Here is a 19,825-nt window from a genome sequence, read left to right as displayed (position 1 = left end):
TGTTCCATGTCCAGTTCTAACTGTTGCTTCCTGACCTGCATACAGGTTTCTCAAGAGGCAGGTCAAGTGGGCTGGTATTCCCATCTCTTTCAGAATTTTCCACAGTTTATTGTGATCCACACAGTCAGAGTCTTTGGCAGAGTCAATAAAGCAGAAATAGATATGTTTCTGGAACTCTCTTGCTTTTTTGATGATCCAGCAGATGTTGGCAATTTGATCTCTGGTTTCTCTGCCTTTTCTAAAACCAGCTTGAACATTTGGAAGTTCACGGTTCACGTATTGCTGAAGCCTCACTTGGAGAATTTTGAGCATTACTTTACTAGCGTGTGAGATGAGTGCAATTGTGCGGTAATCTGAGCACTCTTTGGGATTGCCTTTCTTTGGGACTGGAATGAAAACTGACCTTTTCCAGTCCTGTGGCCACTGCTGAGTTTTCCAAATTTGGTGGCATATTGAGTGCAGCACTTTCACAGCATCGTCTTTTAGGATTTGAAATAGCTCAACTGGAATTCCATCACATCCACTGGCTTTGTTCGTAGTGATGCTTTCTAAGGCCCACTTGACTTCACATTCCAGGCTGTCTGGCTCTAGGTGAGTGATCACACCATCTTGATTATCTGGGTCATGAAGATCTTTTTTGTACGGTTTTTCTGTGTATTCTTGCCACCTCTTCTTAATATCTTCTGCTTCCGTTAGGTCCATACCATTTCTGTCCTTTATTGAGCCCATCTTTGCATGAAAAGTTCCCTTGTTATCTCTAATTTTCTTGAAGAGATCTCTAGTCTTTCCCATTCTACTGTTTTCCTCTATTTCCTTGCATTGATCACTGAGGAAGGCTTTCTTATCTCTCCTTGCTATTCTCTGGAACTCTGCATTCAAATGGGTATATCTTTCCTTTTCTCCTTTGCTTTTTGCTTCCCTTCTTTTCACAGCTATTTGTAAGGCCTCCTCAAAGAGCCATTTTGCTTTTTAACATTTCTTTTTCTTAGGGATGGTCTTGATTCCTGTCTCCTGTACAGTGTCACGAACCTCCATCCATAGTTCATCAGGCACTCTTGTCTATCAGATCTAGTACCTTAAATCTATTATCTCACTTCCACTGTAAGTGGGATTTTATTTAGGGATTTAATTTAATTAATTTAATTTAATAAGGGATTTAATTTAGGTCATACCTGAATGGTCTAGTGGTTTTCTCTACTTTCTTCAATTTCAGTCTGAATTTGGCAATAAGGAGTTCATGATCCAAGCCACAGTCAGCTCCCAGTCTTGTTCTTGCTGACTGTATAGAGTTCCTCCATCTTTGGCTGCAAAGAATATAATCAGTCTGACTTTGGTGTCGACCATCTGGTGATGTCCATGTGTAGAGTCTTCTCTTGTGTTGTTGGAAGAGGGTGTTTGCTATGACCAGTGCGTTCTCTTGGCAGAATTCTACTAGCCTTTGCCCTGCTTCATTCCGTACTCCAAGGCCAAATTTGCCTGTTACTCCAGGTGTTTCTTGACTTCCTACTTTTGCATTCCAGTCCCCTATAATGAAAAGGACATCTTTTTTGGGTGTTAGTTCTAGAAGGTCTTGTAGGTCTTCATAGAACTGTTCAACTTCAGCTTTTTCAGCGTTACGGGTCGGGGCATAGACTTGGATTACTATGATATTGAATGGTTTGCCTTGAAAACGAACAGAGATCATTCTGTCATTTTTTGAGATTGCATCCAAGTACTGCATTTCGAACTCTTTTGTTGACTATGATTTCTACTCCATTTCTTCTAAGGGATTCCTGCCCAGAGCAGTAGATATAATGGTCATTCTTGTGTTAAAAGGACCTCACCACTCCTGTTTCATCCTCAGCTTAATCTTTCCGTTTTTTTCTGAAAAGTAAGATCGACCATGGAATAACTTGTGAAGTAAGTCGAACCTATATGAACACACTTAATTTAAATTCTGGCCACAATTATAATTTAATACTTCATCACTTCAAAGGTTTTACATTAAATTTAGCCTACTTGGGAGTTATGAGGGGAAAAAAATGGAATCATGAATGTTAAAGTACTTACAAAATACAAGTGAAATAATTATAGAAATATTATCATGGTGTAGATACTGAACAATTAGGTCACTTACTGTAGTTATTGTTATAAATGGAATCATAATTTAAAGCATTTTCCCCCTGCCATTATCTCTTTTTTAGTTTCTGAATTTTAATTTTATTTACTGCTATTTCTCAGATATAGTTGCTGGAAAAGGAGATAATGGAGAGTCAATTTATGGACCAACATTTGAAGGTATGTGTCTTTAAATTTTATCAGTCATATTTTAATTGATTATTCAAATTCAATAGGACTGGACAATTTTATGATCCCAAATAAGATGGCGTTTGGAGTAATAGACTACAAGGACACATGCTAGAAGTAGGAGTTAAAACTGGGATAGGTGGGAAGGCACCCCAATTCAGTTCAGAACAGCTTTGTACATACAGTCTTTCACTTGCCTCACTGTATTATTTCTTCAGAATAAGTTTCTAGAATTAAGATTGTAAGGGTAGAAGGGAATTTATATTTTTAAGGCTTGTATTTTGCTATGCTCGTACTTAGAACTGGTATCTGATAATCATCCTACTAAGACTGCCATTGGGAATCCTGGGAAGACGATGGTGGTAGTGGCATAGTTTTTTTAACTTTTTGAAATCTCAACCTAAAAATAGACAAAAAACTAGATGGGAAAACTAAAGTCCCATGGGTAACACAACAAAACTACATGCAACGTATCTACACGAATTTCAAATATAAACAGGTGAGGTCAAACTACCAACAGTCACACAATCCGCATGGTATCAGCATGGATATGAGCAAAAGCAGGACATTTTTGTCAGAGCTGAGGATATAAAACCCCACAATAGGCAAGAGCAGGGTAGTGTATGGGACCCCTCATTAGGCTTGAGGCCAGAGCAGTCAAACCTCTGTGAACTCTCAAAACTGATCTGAAAGCCCTCTGTTCTAGGACAGGCCCACACTGAGGAAGAAGTGTGGGGAATGGAGTCAAAATTATGCAGGTATTGGGATAACAGGGATGAAGAGGGAAAGGGAACAGAGCCAGGAATCCCAGAAACCAAGCTGCCACATAGATGAACAGCACATGCAAACAGCCCTAGAGGGAGTTTGTGAAGTTGGGAAGCTGCCTTCCTTCTAAAGCCATACCTCCTTCTAAACACTGAGGGAGACTAATTTTACATAAAAATAAAGTTGCATTAGGAAGCAGCAGAAATTTTCTTGAAGAAAAAAAAAAAAGGTGCATAGTCATATAACTACAGATAATGAAAGTACCATAGAAAGAAAGCTCACAGGTCAAACTGATTTCAAAATGAGCTACAAGACATAAAGAAAATGATGTGACAGGAAAGAACTTGTAAATCAGAATTAGAAAACCTCAGATATGAGGCTGTTTACAGAACTGAATAAAAGCGCTAACAATAAAAGAAAATTCCAGAAATGAACAAATTATAAGGAACACAAGACCAAATAAAAACAACTGATATGTGTATTAAAAGAAGCAAAAGGCAGAAAGAGAAAAACATTTTTTTAAACCAAAATGAGATGAATAAAGATGAAAAGGATTTACAAGAAAGTGATATAGAAAGAAGATCCAGCATACAGATGATAACTATCCTTAAGGAATTAAACCAATAGAAGGGAATGGAACAGATGCTAAGAATCATAATTTTAAAAAGCTTTCCTGAAATAAAAAAGGATCTGATATTCTGTATTTTGTTTGGGTGGTGGTTACACAACTATACCCAACTGTCAAAATGCATCAAACCAAACATCTAAAATATATACATTTTACTGCATGTTCATACCTCAAGTAAAAATATCTTTTTAAAAACCTGAAACTACTTACTGAAAGAACAGACAGCTACCTGACAATACTGAACCAGAACAACCAACACCAGACATATTTTACTAATATTATTAGACATTAAAGAAAAGAAAAAGAATCTTTGGGCAGTTAAACAAAAACAGTAAGTGATTTATAAGGGAAAGAAAAGTACATTATCATCATATTCTTATGCCAGAAGAAAACAGAGTAATATATTTATGATGCTCAATTAAAATGAAATGTGACCTGGGGACTTTATATCCAGTCAAACTGAATGTGAATTTTAAAGGGCACACAGGGTTATCAATGTGTAAAACTTCAGGGAATAGTGTTGTCATGAGTCATTCTGAGGAATCAATGATTGCAGAATGAGTTTCATTCAGCCAGATTACAAGAGGGATCCTGACAGAAGAATTGGTGGTGAACATTAATCATATAATTACTTATAAAACTAAAATTTAATGACAGATAAAAGGGTGAGAGTATGATATATAATGACTATATGCTTAGTCTAACAATTTTTTTAAAAATGAAAGAAATGGGGAGAATATACGCAAAATTTTTTTTTCAGTTAAATTTTACTGGTGATAGTTGTATTATACTGAGATTGTTTTATATACAATGTAGGAAAAAACAAGTAATTATGAGATATTCTAATTTTATAATTTCCTGTCCTTGAGAATTAGAATCTTTATTGTGGAAGAAAGGAAATACAGATGAAATATGATAGAGGTTAGTAAGTAAAATATTCCATAGTCCTGAATTAGAATTGGAAATATCCTGTTAAACTCAAGAAGTATCATATCTATATTTTAGTTCCAGCCATGAAATTTATCTACAGTGACCAGCCCAGTAGTGATACATTCTCCTAGAATTTAGATTGTTGTTTTGAAATGTCATTTCTTGCTTAAAGAAACTAGGGTCTCCCGAAAACATGGCAGATTCCAGTTTTGAGACAGGAAATTTCAAAATGAGCGTGGAAGCTCATGTTCAGTCATGCTATCATGACCTAGCCAAGAGCACTATTAAGTGTTTACTGGGGTCATGGCAAAGGGCTCAGGAGTCAATTTGAAGAGTCTCTCACTGGTCAAAGATGGAGTAATTTGAGTGCTAATTGCAGCTAACTGAAACCCAACAAAGATTTTAAATCCATGAGTTCATAATGATATTGTAAAATAAATCCCACTTGTTTACCTTCAGGGAAATGATAGGAAACGAATTCATTATCTTGAAAACTGATAAATATAGGTAAAAATCAAGCATTTCTCTTGCCTCTCCTATAGGAACTATACTAAATCATAGATAAGGGGAAACATCTTGCTATATAAAAGTATTCCAATTAACAGTGAAAAGGAAATTAGAATGTCACCACTTTGCTGCCCCCAGTGAAATAATGGATGTGGGCATTTGCTGCATTAGTATCTGCTCCCTTCACAAGAACAGGGACAATCAGACAGTGTGGGCCTTCTGCTGAGAGAACGCACTACCAAAGGGATACAGCAGGAGCCTGATGAAGCTTTTGGGCCCAGCATCCAATTTGTGAGAAATGCAACCAGTTCTGCTAGTAACATATTCTTAAAAGATCTCTGTGCTTTGTCAAACCACACAGTAAAAACCACAGGGCTGACTGATGGCAAAACTGAGGTTAAGAAAAAGAAACTCCTCAGTGACATATTAAAAAATAAGTTCGCAATATAATAAAAACAGTAACCTAGTTTTGTATGTTTTATGTGGTCAAGAAACACATCAGTGTGATAATAAATAAGGCACCTTACCCTGCAAAGCCCCTGATGTCTGTGGAGGCGGTGTGGGAAGAGCTGCAGCTTGTGAGTGATCTGGAGGTGGTGGAAGGAGCGTTCTCTGCAGCCGGAGGGAGGCTGTCACTCCAGACGTGGGTGGACGCGGCTCACATGCGGTGACCACGGGGGTTGGTCACGTCTGAGGTGTCTGTGCTCCTGGGCAGCTGGCTCAGTCCAGTGAAGGCCGTCTTCCTACAGTTACCTGGTGATTCTCCTGCAGGGAACGGCACATTAAAGCTGGGGTGAGCTTCATCATGCTCAGGTCACTCCCTCCCTCGCATGTCCATCGAAGTGAAGCAATATGCATCTTCAGCACAAGCATTAACACAGACCTGACAGGACGGGGAACAAGAGAAACCTGTTGAACTGCACCGTGTGTGTGCAATCGGCAGACTCCAGCCTGGGAGAAATCCTAAAGGGAAACTAGCTCAGGTTCAGTAACAGATACAGTGCAAGGAAAAGAAAGGGACAGAAATAAAACCTGTGGATTAAGAGAGATTTAAAAGGCATAACAAGTCCGGTAAAATGAGAGAGATTGAACTATAGTGCCTACAGAGGCACACTTGGATGGCAAAACTCTACGTGAGTTACATAAAACATTAAGTGCCTGCTTTTGGAGGGGGAGAGGGACTTGCCAAGAGACTCTGGGAAAGGCTGGCAAAGTTCTTTTTCTTGGCCTGAATGGTATTTAAAAGGGCATTTACCTTATAATAACCTTAACAATAACTCTAACTATACATTAGTTTTACAAGGCTTTTTGTGTCTATATTTTAATAGAATGAAAAATTTTTTTTTTTTTAATAATCATATTGAACCAATGGCCAAAAAGAACAGGAAAAGAGCTAGTTTTCCTTCTAAATTCATACGGAGACAGCTTTATCAAATGAAATCATGCAAGTAACATCACTCATTTATTTATTTGTTCATATAACTTTAAATTCCTAGCCAACATGGTGCTAGGACCTCAGGAAACATAGATGTTATGGCCAAGTTTCCACCCTTAAGGATTTCAGTGTTTTTGCCCAGACAGATGTTTAAACAGATAAAGTACTGGAGCGGTGCCCAGTGCCTTTATAGAGTAAGAAGCCAGTGTGGCAGGAAAGAACAACTGCCTGGGAGAGCTGAGGGTGCTGACCAGAGAAGCTCTGAGCTAGGTCTTAAAATAAGACATTGCAGACGAGGAAAGGGCATTTGGGCAGCTTTCCTGAAGTCCTTAATCTCCGATCAGGGTCCACCAAACTTCTCCACCCCCCAGTCATTATCGGATCACCCAAACTCTTTCTGCTTGGAAGTGCAGTCCCAGGCAGAGCCTGGGTCTTCTGTCCAGGAGATCGATCTCTTGGCTCATCTCCTCACTTGTCCCTCTGGACATCCCCATGCCTCCGTCCATTCCCCTTTTGCTCCCATTAGATATTCTGGGGATTTCCTCTCCAGCTGGAGGCCTGGCTCCTTTGGTGCCCAGGGAGCCTGGTGGGCTTAGGGAAGCTTTCACTCCTGTTTGTCCGGCAGTGCAGAATCAGGAATTCAGTACACTGTCAAGTGAAAAGGGATGCTCCCAGGGGAAAGACAAATGGCTGAAAGAGAGAATGTGGGGCCAGTATTCAAAACAGCTACGGCCTGGGTTCCCGCTTCATGTAGACCCGCCCTCCCCTGGCCCCATGGAACGTTAGTTATTACATCAACAGTCAGCCTTCTTCTACGTTCTCTCACTGGACCGTATTTCCATGAGATGCACAGTTAAAACCCAGGGCTTCTTAAAAAGTTATAACCACAAAAATCACTTTTATTAAGCTTGACACAGTGAATTTAAAAGAATGAAATAAACTTTACATAATTGTTGTTTCATAAATTGGTTAGTCTTTAACTTGAGGAAAGTCTGTTCTGCTTTATTTTGAATAATTTTTCATTTATTTCTGGCTGTGCTGGGTCTTTGTTGCTGCTGGGTTTTGCTCTAGCTGCGGCATGAAGGCGTCTCCTTTGGTGGCTTCTCTGGCCGCACAGCACGGGCTCCAGAGCGTGCGGGCTTCAGGAGGTTGCGGGGCTTAGGCTCAGGAGTCGTGGGCCCCGGGTCTAGAGCACAGGCTCAGTAGTTGTGGCATGTGGGCTTAGCTGACCCACAGCCTGTGGGATCTTCCCGGACCAGGGATTGAAGCCGTGTCTCCTGCATTGGCAGGCGGATTCTTAACCACTGAGCCACCAGGGAAGCCTTGTTTTGCTTTATTTTGAATCACAGCTTTTTTTGTCTTCCCAGATCCTGTTGTGAATGTTAGAAGCTAAACATCAACTCTTCCCCTGCTTTGTATTCCTTGTATAATATCCCTAATCCTGTCCACTCTCAAAGGATTGGGGACTCCATGGCTTGGGCTGACTAGGGAAAAGGCTATTTATGTGAAAAGCAGAAGAAAAGAAAGGGTATATATATTAAATAATTTTATTCATTTTGGCTGTGCTGGGTCCTTGATGCTTTGCGCGGGCTCTCTCTAGCTGTGGTGGACAGGGGCTACTCTTGATTGCGGTGAGCAGGCTTCCCACTGCAGTGGCTTCTCTTGTTGCAGAGCGTGGGCTCTAAGCACGCAGGCTCGGCAGTTGTAGATCACGGGCTCCAGAGCACAGGCTCAGCACTTGTGGTGCACGGGCCCAGCCTCTCTGCAGCATGTGGAATCTTCCAGGACCAGGGATTGAATCCGTGACCCCTGCATTGGCAGGGCTCTTAACCACTGCGCCACTAGGGAAGTCAGTAATGTATTTAAATACTGGATTATCCTTATTACTTTCAGTAGACCAGTTTCTTAATATTAGCATGTGCTCTAATTAACAAACAGATACAGCACTTAAAATCCATTTGTCTAATTCTGAGATCTCCTTTAAATGAAAGTAGACATTAACAAAAAGCAGAGAGCCTGATACACTGTTAATATTCAATAATGCATCTAAAAGTTGTACAAAAGTATTTTTTGGTAGAATTAAAAACTGAAGATAATATGGCTGGGTAGCCACTTAAGGGCTATTTTTTAAAATTCTGAGATTTATAATATATATGTAAATTTCATCTGTATAATTTAAAACTAATTATAAAGCAACCCTCTATATTACCATCCTTGTCAAGAAAGAACCACCAGCATGCCAAAAGCACCTCATCTGTCCATCCTCAATAATAACTCCATCTCCCTCTTAGAGGTAACCTCTAACCTAACTTTTTCCTTGCTTTCCTTGTTAGTTTTACCACTCATGCGTGCGTGCGTGCTAAGTCACTTCAGTCGTGTCCAACTCTTTGCAACCCCATGGACTGTAGCCTGCCGGGCTCCTTGGTCCATGGGATTCTCCAATCACTCATGCATAAATCCCTAAATAAAAAAATTAAGTTTTTCCTCTTTTTGGACTTTATATGAAGTGGACTTGGGCTTCCCTTGTGGCTCAGACAGCAAAGAACTGGGCTGCAATGCAGGAGACCCAGGTTCAATCCCTGGGTCGGGGAGGGTGGAGATCCCCTAGAGAAGGGAATGGCTACCCACTCCAGGATTCTTGCCTGGAGAATTCCATGGACAGAGGAGCCCAAGTGCTACAGTCCATGGGGTCACAAAGAGTTAGACATGACTGAGCAACTAACACTTCACTTCAACCCTGAATATTCACTGGAGCACTGATGCTGAAGATGAAGCTCCAATACTTTGGCCACCTGATGTGAAGAGCCGACTCACTGGAAAGGACTCTGATGCTGGGAAAAATTGGGGGCAGGAAGAGAATGGGCGACAGAGGAAGAGATGGTTGAATGGCATCACTGATTCAATGGATATGGTTTGGGCAAACTCCAGGAAACAGTGAAGCACAGGGAAGCCTGGCCTGCTACAGTCCATGGGGTTGCAGAGTCTGACATTAGCAGCTGAATAACAATAATGAATGGACTCACATGGCAGGTGTTCTTTGTGTCGTTTCTTTTGTTCATCACTGCCTATGAAATTGATCCATGTTGTCTACAGCTGGAATTCTCTCATTTTCCTGGTTTAATATTATGAATATTCTTAGAGAATTTATCCATTCATGTATTGATGAACACTTGGCTTTTTATTCCTAATATCATGCACAGAGTCAACATGTTTTAAAAATAAATAATTTCAGTGCCAAAGAATGTTCTGCCCACGTTCTCTTCTAGGAGTTTTATGGTTTCAAATCTTACACTGAAGTCTTTAATCCATTTTGAGTTTATTTTTGCATATAGTTTGAGGGCGTCAGGGTGTATTCTAATCTCCTTGTTTTAGCTGTCCAGTTTTCCCAGCACCACTTATTGAAGAGATTTTCTTCTCTCCATTGTATATTCTTGCCTTCTTTGTCATAGATTAATTGACCATGGATTTATTGCTGGGCTCTTTACTCTGTTCCATTGATCTATGTGTCTGTTTTTGCACTTGTACCATGGCTGTTTTGATTACTGTAGTTTTATAGTATAGTTTGAAGTTTGAGAGGCTGATACCTCCACTTTATTTTTTTTTTCCCAAGGCTGCTTTGGCAATTTGGGATATTTTGTGGTTCTGTAAAATTTTTTGTTGTTCCACAGAATTTTTTCTAGTTCTGTGAAAAATGTCATAGGTATTTTGATAGGGAATGCATTAAATCTGTAGGTTGCTTTGCATCTTTGTATCTGTTTCCTAAGGCAAAAGAAATAAAAGTGAAAACAAATAGTCTAATTAATCTTAAAAGGTTTTTTGCATAGCAGTGGAAACCATCTACAAAAATAAAGAGACAACCTACTGAATAGAATAAAATATTTGTGAATGATATGACTGACAAGGGGTTAATATCCAGAACATATAAACAGTTCATACAATTCAATTTCAAAAAACCCCAAACAACCCTATCAAATGGGTAGAAGACCTTCATAGACATTTTTCCAAAGAAGATATACAGATGGCCAACAGGCACAGGAAAAGATGCTCTATATCACTAATTACTGGGGCTTCCCTGGTGGCTCAGCAGGCAAAGAATTTGCCTGCAATGAGGGGAGTGGGTTCAATCCCTGGGTCAGGAAAATCCCCTGGAGAAGTGAATGGCTACCCACTCCTGTATTCTTGCCTAGAGAATTCCATGGACAGAGGACCCTGGCGGGCTACAGTCCATGGGGTGGAGAAATATAAATCAAAATGATTGATTCATTGAGATATCACTTCACATCAGTCAGAATGGCCATCATCAAAAAGTCTACATATAACAAATGTTGGAGAGGGTGTGGAGAAAAAAGAACACTTGCATATTGTTGGTGGGAATGTAGCTGGTATAGCCGCTATGGAGAACAGTATGGAGGTTCCTTAAAAAACTAAAAATAGAACTACAACATGATCCAGCAATTCCACTCCTTGGTATACATCCAGAAAAAAAAGCAAAAACACTAATTCAGAAAGATACATGTGCCCCAGTGTTCAAAGCAGCACTATTTATAATAGCCAAGATATGGAAGCAACCTAAGTGTGCATCAACAGATAAATGGATAAAGATGTAGTGGATGTGTGTATATGTGTATATATACATATATACACATATATATATAAAGAGATGTATATATGTGTGTGTGTGTTTATGTAGTGTATATGTATGTATAATATTCCATTTTGAGAACACTGTAACCATAAAAGTAACCACCATGGATATGGCTTGTTTCGTTGACTTAGCTTTGAAACTTATAAGAATGGTCAGCAACTGCAGTTTAGAAAATCTTGACAGTCAATATTCATCTCTCAATACACACTCAGTCATAAAGAAGAATGAAATACTGTCATTTGCAGCCATGTGGATGGACCTAGAGAGTATTATGCTTAGTGAAGTAAGTCAGAGAAAGACAAATACTGTATGTTACATTTATATATGAATCTAAAAAATAATACTAACAAGTGTATATAGCAATACAGAGAGACACTCATGGATATAGAAAACAAACTGTGGCTACCAGAGAGGAGAGGGAAGCAGGGGAGGGACAAGGTAGGGTACAGGATTAAGAGATACATACCACTATGTATAAAGTAAACAACAAGGATATATTATATAGCACAGGGAATTATAGCCATTTTCTTGTAATAACTTCTAGTGGAATATAATCTGTAAGAATACTGAATCACTATGCTGCACGCCTGAAACTAATATACTTTAAATCAACTATAATTTATTTAAAAATATAAAAAATAATTCATTAAAGCAGTTTAAAAAATGGTAGGTAGCATACCTACTTTACTTTCATATAACAATAAATAGTGAACATCTTAAAGATGCTGGTAAAATTAGAGCAGTAAGTTTAAAAAATTGATGTTGCAGGATTCAAGTCCAATTTCTACTTGACATTACTGTCTTCAGAAAATTATATGGAAATGCCCCTAAACTGTCTGATTATTCTCTTACCAGAGAGAATGCAAGGCAATTTCCCTAAACCTGGTAAAGTAGTAGTTGCTTTCATTATAGACATCAGAATGAGTTTTATAGTAAATTCAGAAACTGATTTTCATCAGCAGTTATTCTGATTTCTAGTTCAAACAAAGTTACACCTTTAATACTTTAAAAGTTCTCCCACAATCACAGAATTTTTGGTAAAAATGTTACAACTCTATAAATTTTCTTTCCAGCTAATTCCAGATTTTAAGAAAAATTGATCATAATATCTAAAAGCAATGACAAATATCATTTTGTTAAAACTCTCTGAATCTTTGCTTGGGCAGATTTCTTAGGCCATGCCATTTTCTGTGAAATTAATGGGTTACTCTCTATTCCACCAAAAAATATGGAGTATCAATGTAATTATAAAGATACATTTGCACAATAATACTTTATTTGCATTTCATAAGATTTCAGGTCCTTATTCAGTGTGCAGTTTAACAAGCTAAAAGTAACCACCATGGGGATGGCTTAACTGTTTCGTTGGCTTAGTTTTGAAACTTAAGAATAGTCAGCAACTGCAGTTTAGGAAAATCTTGACAGTTAATATTCATCTCTCAATTATCCCCAGAATTTGATATAGTTCCTGAATGAGAACTTTTACTGATTTTCTCTTCTATTACTTCTGTGTTTTTGAGTTTGGAGGCAAATCTTATTTCATGCTGGAAATGGTTCTTCCAGCAAATGGTGGTCTGATAATCACTGTATAATTCTTTTTACCTGTTAAATTTGCTAAAAAAAAAAAAAAAATCACTTTCCACAAAATCTTGGTCAATCCATGTAAGGTTTGAGATGAAAATTTACTTAAAGACTACTAACAATAAGCATAAATTATTTTCATTATCAATATTTAAGGCCACACATGTGCCAAGTAATGTGCTAGGTGGCCCTGGGGATAAAAGGTATGATGAGATAAAGTCCCTGCCTTCACAAACAGGAAACAACCTGTGAACAATTACAGAGTATTTTAAAGACTACAATAGAGGCCCGTAGAAGATGCTGTGCCGGGAAGGGTCTGTCCATGAAAGGTATCTCTAAGGAGGCATTTTTAATAATCACATTGGTAGTTTGAATAAAATATTACTGTCAAAACAGTACAAGAATGTTTACTGACTTTAATATGCATACCTAAAAAAGGTATGCATTTCCTTTTACATTTTAATTTCAAGTTTTTCCTTTTACGTTATCAATTTTCTTACCACACTTGTTTTTAACGATGTTAATGATAAACTAAAGCTAAATATTTAAATAGTTCTAATAAGACTTTCCAGCTTATCTTTTTTAACAACCCAGTTGAGTGAAAGTTATATGAAACAAATAGAATATTTACAATTTGGAATATATTGATAAATATAATTGAGAATCCGTGTAACCAAGCATTCTGTTTGTGCTCTATGTGTTACAATCAGTCAAGAAAATAAATGTTTTAGTGACCTACTATGTATTGTCTTTTCTAGATGAAAACTTCTCAGTTCCTCATAACAAAAGGGGAGTTCTTGGAATGGTCAACAAAGGCCGTCACAGCAATGGGTCACAATTCTATATCACACTACAGGCTACTCCGTATCTAGATAAAAAATATGTGGCTTTTGGGTATGTGCATTTTAAGTTTGTCTATGTGGTATTTATATATGTTAATATGTGGTTCAAAAATATTTGGGTGAGTATTGTACATAGTCTATGAGTAAACTAAAAACAATTAAAAAACAAAAGTAATACAAATACTATAGACAAATATATTTAGAAATAAGTATTTCATAAGAAGCTTGCTTGGAGAAGGAAATGGCAACCCACTCCAGTATTTTTGCCTGGAAAATTCTGTGGACAGAGGAGCTTGGCAGGCTACAGTCCATGGGGTCGCAAAGAGACAGACACGACTGAGTGACTGAACACACAAGAAGCTTGCTATCTATTAAAAACACAAACTGTTTAGCCATTACAATGTTCTGTGCATCCATTCATCCATCATCTATCCTTCTGTGGGTCTTTAGCCTCAAGGATACTGTCAATTAAAGTGAATAATACCATAGCTCTTAATAATGTATATATATTTAGATGCAGAAGTGAGGCAAAGCCATTTAAGTAACTATCCATTAACACTGTGAAGAGAAAGATGACAGTCATCCAAGTTACAAGTAACTTTTTGTTACTGAGCAGTTTAAACTGTGGAACGTGTTTGCATGCTTAGTCGCTCAGTCATGTCTATCCAATTCTGAGACCCCACGAACTGTAGCCTGCCAATGTCCTCCATTTATGGAATTCTCCAGACAAGAACAGTGGAGGGGGTAGCCATTCACTTCTCCAGGGGATCTTCCTGACCCAGGGATTGAACCTGGGTCTCCTGCATTGCAGGTAGATTCTTTACCATCTGAACTACCAGGGAAGCCCTTAAAATATAGAAATGTCTCAGGTAATAATTATTAGAATATTTATTAGCAAGATGCATATAGGCATGTGGACCTAAAATGAATGGTGATGATACTATTATTCATCACTCCTGTGTTTCATATCTCTATTTGATTACTGAAATGAATATAAGTTGAAGCTTACTTAGTCTTTCCTGAAATGCTATATAAAGTGTCAGAACATTTCTGAATATTTAGATTATTCCAGCTACTCCATAGGGATAATTACTGACCCTCCATTCCAAGGAAAACTTCCAGGCCAATTTTAATTTTAAGCACAATTATTCCTTCAGGGTAATATGGATGATATTTCCAGACTGAAAAAGTATAAAATAAAGTATATTTTCAGCCAAAGGAGATTTCTTTAAAGAGGTAATTTTAACAGCTACATAAGCTAAAATAATGCATTTTCCTCCATCTTCCCTGGACTTAATCAACTATATTCTGATTTTGAAAATGCATTTTTCAGTCTTTTTTAAGTCCAAATAATTCTCACAATTTCTTAGATCTTTTAAATATCTTCCTGTCATCTTCTGGTAGTATCACTGCCCTCAACCTATACTTAGATGATTCTTTATATCCTTCTGAAAAGACTCTTTCTCAAACACAGACTGTTTTGCAACATTAATGCCTCTTTCACCATCTCCACCCCCAGATGCATACAGCCTGGAGTTCAGAGTGGCATTTTAGGTCCTCCACCCTCTGGCCCCCCATCTTTTTTCAGCCTTCACTGCTGCTGGCCTTCTGACCTATTCACTCAACTAGCATTTTATTAGGCTCCCACCAAATGCTAGCCCCAGTGCTCAGTCCCGGGGAAGGAGTGGTGAGACACAATTTCTGCCTTCAGGGAGCTTATAATATGTTAGAAAACCCAGCAACCGTGAGACAGTGAGCCATGCGACAGCAAGCTCTGTAAAAAGTGCACTGGGAACACAGGAGGGAGGGCCAGGCAACAAACACCCTCCAGCTCCTTAGTAAAAGCCAACGCAGATCCTTACAGGACGGTAGTGAGCAGAGGAGTGTCTGGTCTCCTTTTGATGATTGCTTTTCCCATGTGATTCATCTTTGGGGGAATCTCTCCCACTGAATCATTATCACCAACACATTGGCCTCAGAGAGGCAGTTGCACCACTTTATTGCTCTAGCCTAAGTATAATCTCATTTTTCCCCCCTGAAGCCTCCAAATAACAGCTGAGTCTGGGCTGAACTATTTAAACAAGACCTTGAGAAGGTTAAGAGAGAAGCAGAAAAGTAATACCATAGTAGGCAACTAGAGAATCCAACAAAATAGAACCAACTCCTTCAGAGATATCCTCCTTCCCTGCTGTGGGGCTGCTTTTTCTTCCCTGTCATCACAGAGCACCCCCAGCTTCATCTGAGCTTCCAGAAGCTCAGACATGGCTGGCAAAGTCCAGAGAGATACAGAAATTTCCTCTCCTATTTGAGATAGACCCTCCATCCAAGCTCTCGTTTCTGGTACATTACCTTGCCTTGTCTTCAGAAGGATAACACTGGGAATGCCCTTTGGGGAGGCTGTGTCAACCCACAGCCGGTCTTGTTGATGCCCTTGCCCAGTGGTTTCATGGGGAAAGAATATCAAAATACAAGTCCATTCACACAAAGGTAGAAGGGATATATGTTGGGAATAGTGCTAGGGAGGAATTAATTGCACTATAAGGGACCCCTAAAGTGGGGAGGAGTCACAGAAAGTTTCATGAGAAGGTGAAATGAGGACTGAAAGTCATAGAGAAGTTAGACAGATAGAGCACACTGGACATCAAAATGAGTAAAATCAATTTTGGAAGGAGTGAAGAGCCTTTGCAGAGGGACCTGAGGAGTAAGGAGGGTGTCCCACCTACCAGTCACTTAGCCTGGCTAGAGCTCAGTGGCCAGGGGAAACGGAGAGAGTGGTGGCTGGAGAAGATGAGACGGCCAGGGCCCAGCTCTCAAAGGGCTGCTGAGCATGGACCCCCACCCGAAGGCCCTGGGAAGCCAGAGAAGAATTTTAAATTAGGAGCAACATGACCAGGTTTTCATTCTGAAAAAAATATCTTTTGAGCAGAAGTGAGGGATTAATTAGCAAAGGATGAAAATGAAAGGAGAAAGGCCAGTTAACAAGTGATGATGGTAACAGCAGGCCATGAAGTTTTCATTTAAGGCACTGGCAGTACATATGAGCAGGGGATAAATGAATACAAATTCAAGAGATATTTGGAACTTAGATTCAACAAGACTTCATGACTATTTAGATGGTGGTGGTGAGGTTATGGGAAAATTCTAGAGCAATGATACCTAATAGAACTTTCCACAGAGATGGAAATATACTAGGATCAGTGCTGCCCAATATGATAGCCCCTAGCCATATAGAGCCACTGAGCAGTTGGAATGTGGCCAGTGCAACTGAGGAACTATATTTAATTAAATGTAATCACCACCCGTGACTAGTCGCTACCATACTGGGCAGTGAGGAGCTGGAGGAACGCCGAGGATTTTGGAACTGGTTGGATGGTTGGTGCCATTCACTTCAGCAGAGAATACAAAAAGGAAGATATGGGAGAGAAGACCATGAATTCAAGATGGACAAGTTATGCTTCAAGTGAAAACAGCTCTATGACAGGCAGGTGGCAACTCCTCAATACCAGAAGTAAGGGATTCAAGCTGGGCCAGGGCTGGAGATGTACATTTAGAAGCTTTCGACATGGCAGCTGAGCTGCAGCCAGACCCAGAGTACCATCCCTCCCAGAACACCCTCTGGGCCTCTGCTTGTCTTGTTACTTTCTGCCTTCCTTCAGTCTGCCAAAATCCCATTCAGGGCTTAGGTCACAAATCCCCACCAACTACCAAAATCAAACTGCATCCTTGTCCTCTTTGGCACAGTGTGAACAACTGGAAATAGGGACTGGGCCTCACTTATCTTGTGCCCTAACACCTGGAGAGGTGTATACAGTAGGTGCTCATTCCGTGTCTATGAAACCAATTTGGAGACTAGGCTTCACATCCTCTTTGGACAAAGGTGAGTCTGTCCACTTCTTCCCTGCTCTCTATCCTGACAGTATACTTTTTGTCCTGCTGTCATGTTTTCTAATTGGGATGGAAAAAATACACCCCTCCACCAAAAGAAAAAAAGAGAGAGATGACGAGCATATGGTCAGTGTCAGCACTGTGTCCCCATAAAGGATTGTGAAATGGAAATCACGCCTTCTCCTCAACTACTGCTTCAACCCAAACCCTGGCAGGGGGCATAGTCCTATGTTTAGGGCTGACTCTCTGGCCCCTGCTGCCTTTTTTTCAGTTGCGAGAACCATCAGATGTCTAGTCCCACTCAGGGAGTTCTGGCTTGTGGCCACTGAATGAGTACAGAGACTCAAACTAGCGCGGCTTTGGGCTGCCTTTAATTCATGTATTCAGTGGATGCTGATGAGGTGCCTACTCTGTGCCAGGCACTGAGCAGCAATAAGCGACAGCAGGATCTCTGCCCTCAGGGGAGAATCAGAAATTAACTCATGAAGCATAGAAACAAGTGTCAAACTTATCCCTGATCACTCCTATAAAGAAGGGGAACTTGATCTAAGTAGGGTGGGGAAGCAGGGTAGTGTCTAGGAAACATCCCCTATATATGACACCCCATCCACTATACATGTGCCATTGGCTGAGTGAGAGCCGAAGGCAGGCCAGGAGGTGACCAGGCAGGGGGGTGGGAGGCAGGAGCCAGGCAGACAGCTGGGGCAGGAAGGGCACACGGGGGCTGAGGTGCTGCGAGCTGGTCCAGCTGGGGCCGAGAGCGAGGGAGCATGCTGCAGGGCGCCCTCAAGGGAGCGGGGAGGTGGGTGGTGGTAGAGACCTTCGGTCTTTAGCCTAAGGATAATGGGAAATTATTGAAGTGGGGAGGTGAGACTACATTAGCATTTTTAAAAGATCACTCTGGCGACAGTGAGGATAGCAGACTGGAAGAGACCCAGAGCAGGTGTGGAGAAACTGACAAGAGTACACACATCTAGAGCAACTCAAGATATTTATGACTGAGGTTAATTTAATTTGTAGCCTTAGCTAAGCTAGACAGGACTCAATTTAGGAATGTAAGGTATACATGAAACTTGACAATTTTTTTTCCATTTTTTTCCTCTGACATAGGCAACTGATTGAAGGAACAGATGTTCTTCATCAACTAGAATCAGTTCCAACAGAGAATGAAAGACCAATACAAAATTGTGTAATTACCGACAGTGGAGAGCTTTATTTCTGACTTTCATATCAGTATTTTCTGACAGTTTTATTATTATATATCTGATCAGCTATTTCTAGATTTAATTAAATGGTGCTTGATAAAATTTAATTTGAAAGCTGTGACAGATGCTGTAGGGTAGCTCTCCAACACCCAATCCCTCCCCATTTTCCTTTCTTATCTAAAGCAAAATACACAATTTTCCAGCTTTCTTTGCGTCAGGAGTAGCCATGGGATACTGTATCGGCCAGTCAGACAGGAGCAGGATGCCAGTGGTCCTGCCCCTTCCCTTCTATCCAGTCTTGAATGCAGAGAGGCTGGAGCCATGAAGGAAAGGCCAAGAGAACCACAAAGATATTAGCTCCAGTTCTTGATCTGTAAGGACCGATACCAGCACCTATCTATGTCTCGACTTCTTACTAAATGAGACAAATAGACTACTGTTTGTTGGTTGGTTGATTTTGTTACTTGTAGCCAAAACCATTCTTAACTTAGCAGCAGTACTTAATGGCCTTGAATCCTAAAACATTTGTAACTATAATAGAATTATGTTGCTGTTTATAATTATATTTCTTCCATAAGAAGCTTGGTAAATAATCAAATATGAGAGGCAACAGAAAAAAATTCATTGTAATATTTGTTTATACAAAGCATTCAGAAAAGGGTATACACTTTGGATGTTTTTATGCGTAGAATGCTTGTCTCTGAGTCATACCAACCATGTGAAAACCAAGGGCTTGAGTTACAGTCCCTACGGTGGTGGATTCCTGAGATGGGATCCAGTTTTATCAGCTGCTTCTTAAGCTGCTGCTGCTAAGTCGCTTCAGTCATGTCCGACTCTGTGTGACCCCATAGACAGCAGCCCACCAGGCTCCACCGTCCCTAGGATTCTCCAGGCAAGAACACTGGAGTGGGTTGCCATTTCCTTCTCCAATGCATGAAAGTGAAAGGTGAAAGTAAAGTTGCTCAGTTGTGTCCAACTCTTCTCGACCCCATGGACTGCAGCCCACCAGGCCCCTCTGTCCATGGGATTTTCCAGGCAAGAGTACTGGAGTGGGGTGCCTTCTCCAGCTCCTTAAGCTAAGAGGTATCAACTAGGGAACTTTTCCAACACAGGTGG

The 19,825-nt window shown here is 39.9% G+C and overlaps 1 protein-coding gene across 6 annotated transcripts in view; it reads left to right on the top strand.

The window, feature by feature from the left end:
- PPIL6 (peptidylprolyl isomerase like 6) overlaps positions 1–18,823 on the top strand; it is a 35,955-nt gene extending 17,132 nt beyond the window's left edge. For all 6 annotated transcript variants that reach the window (XM_043439119.1, XM_043439121.1, XM_043439122.1 and 3 more), the window contains 3 exons: positions 2,221–2,277; positions 13,536–13,671; positions 18,615–18,823. In XM_043439119.1, the coding sequence (XP_043295054.1) occupies positions 2,221–2,277; positions 13,536–13,671; positions 18,615–18,726 (305 nt within the window). In that variant the 3' untranslated portion in view covers positions 18,727–18,823. The remainder of the gene's footprint in view (positions 1–2,220; positions 2,278–13,535; positions 13,672–18,614) is intronic.
- The last annotated feature ends 1,002 nt before the right edge of the window (positions 18,824–19,825 follow it).

Source organism: Cervus canadensis, chromosome 20 (assembly GCF_019320065.1).
Source record: "Cervus canadensis isolate Bull #8, Minnesota chromosome 20, ASM1932006v1, whole genome shotgun sequence".
NCBI lineage: Eukaryota > Metazoa > Chordata > Mammalia > Artiodactyla > Cervidae > Cervus > Cervus canadensis.
The sequence above is the reverse complement of the archived record's forward strand: the minus strand, read 5'-3'. Positions and strand labels throughout refer to the sequence as shown.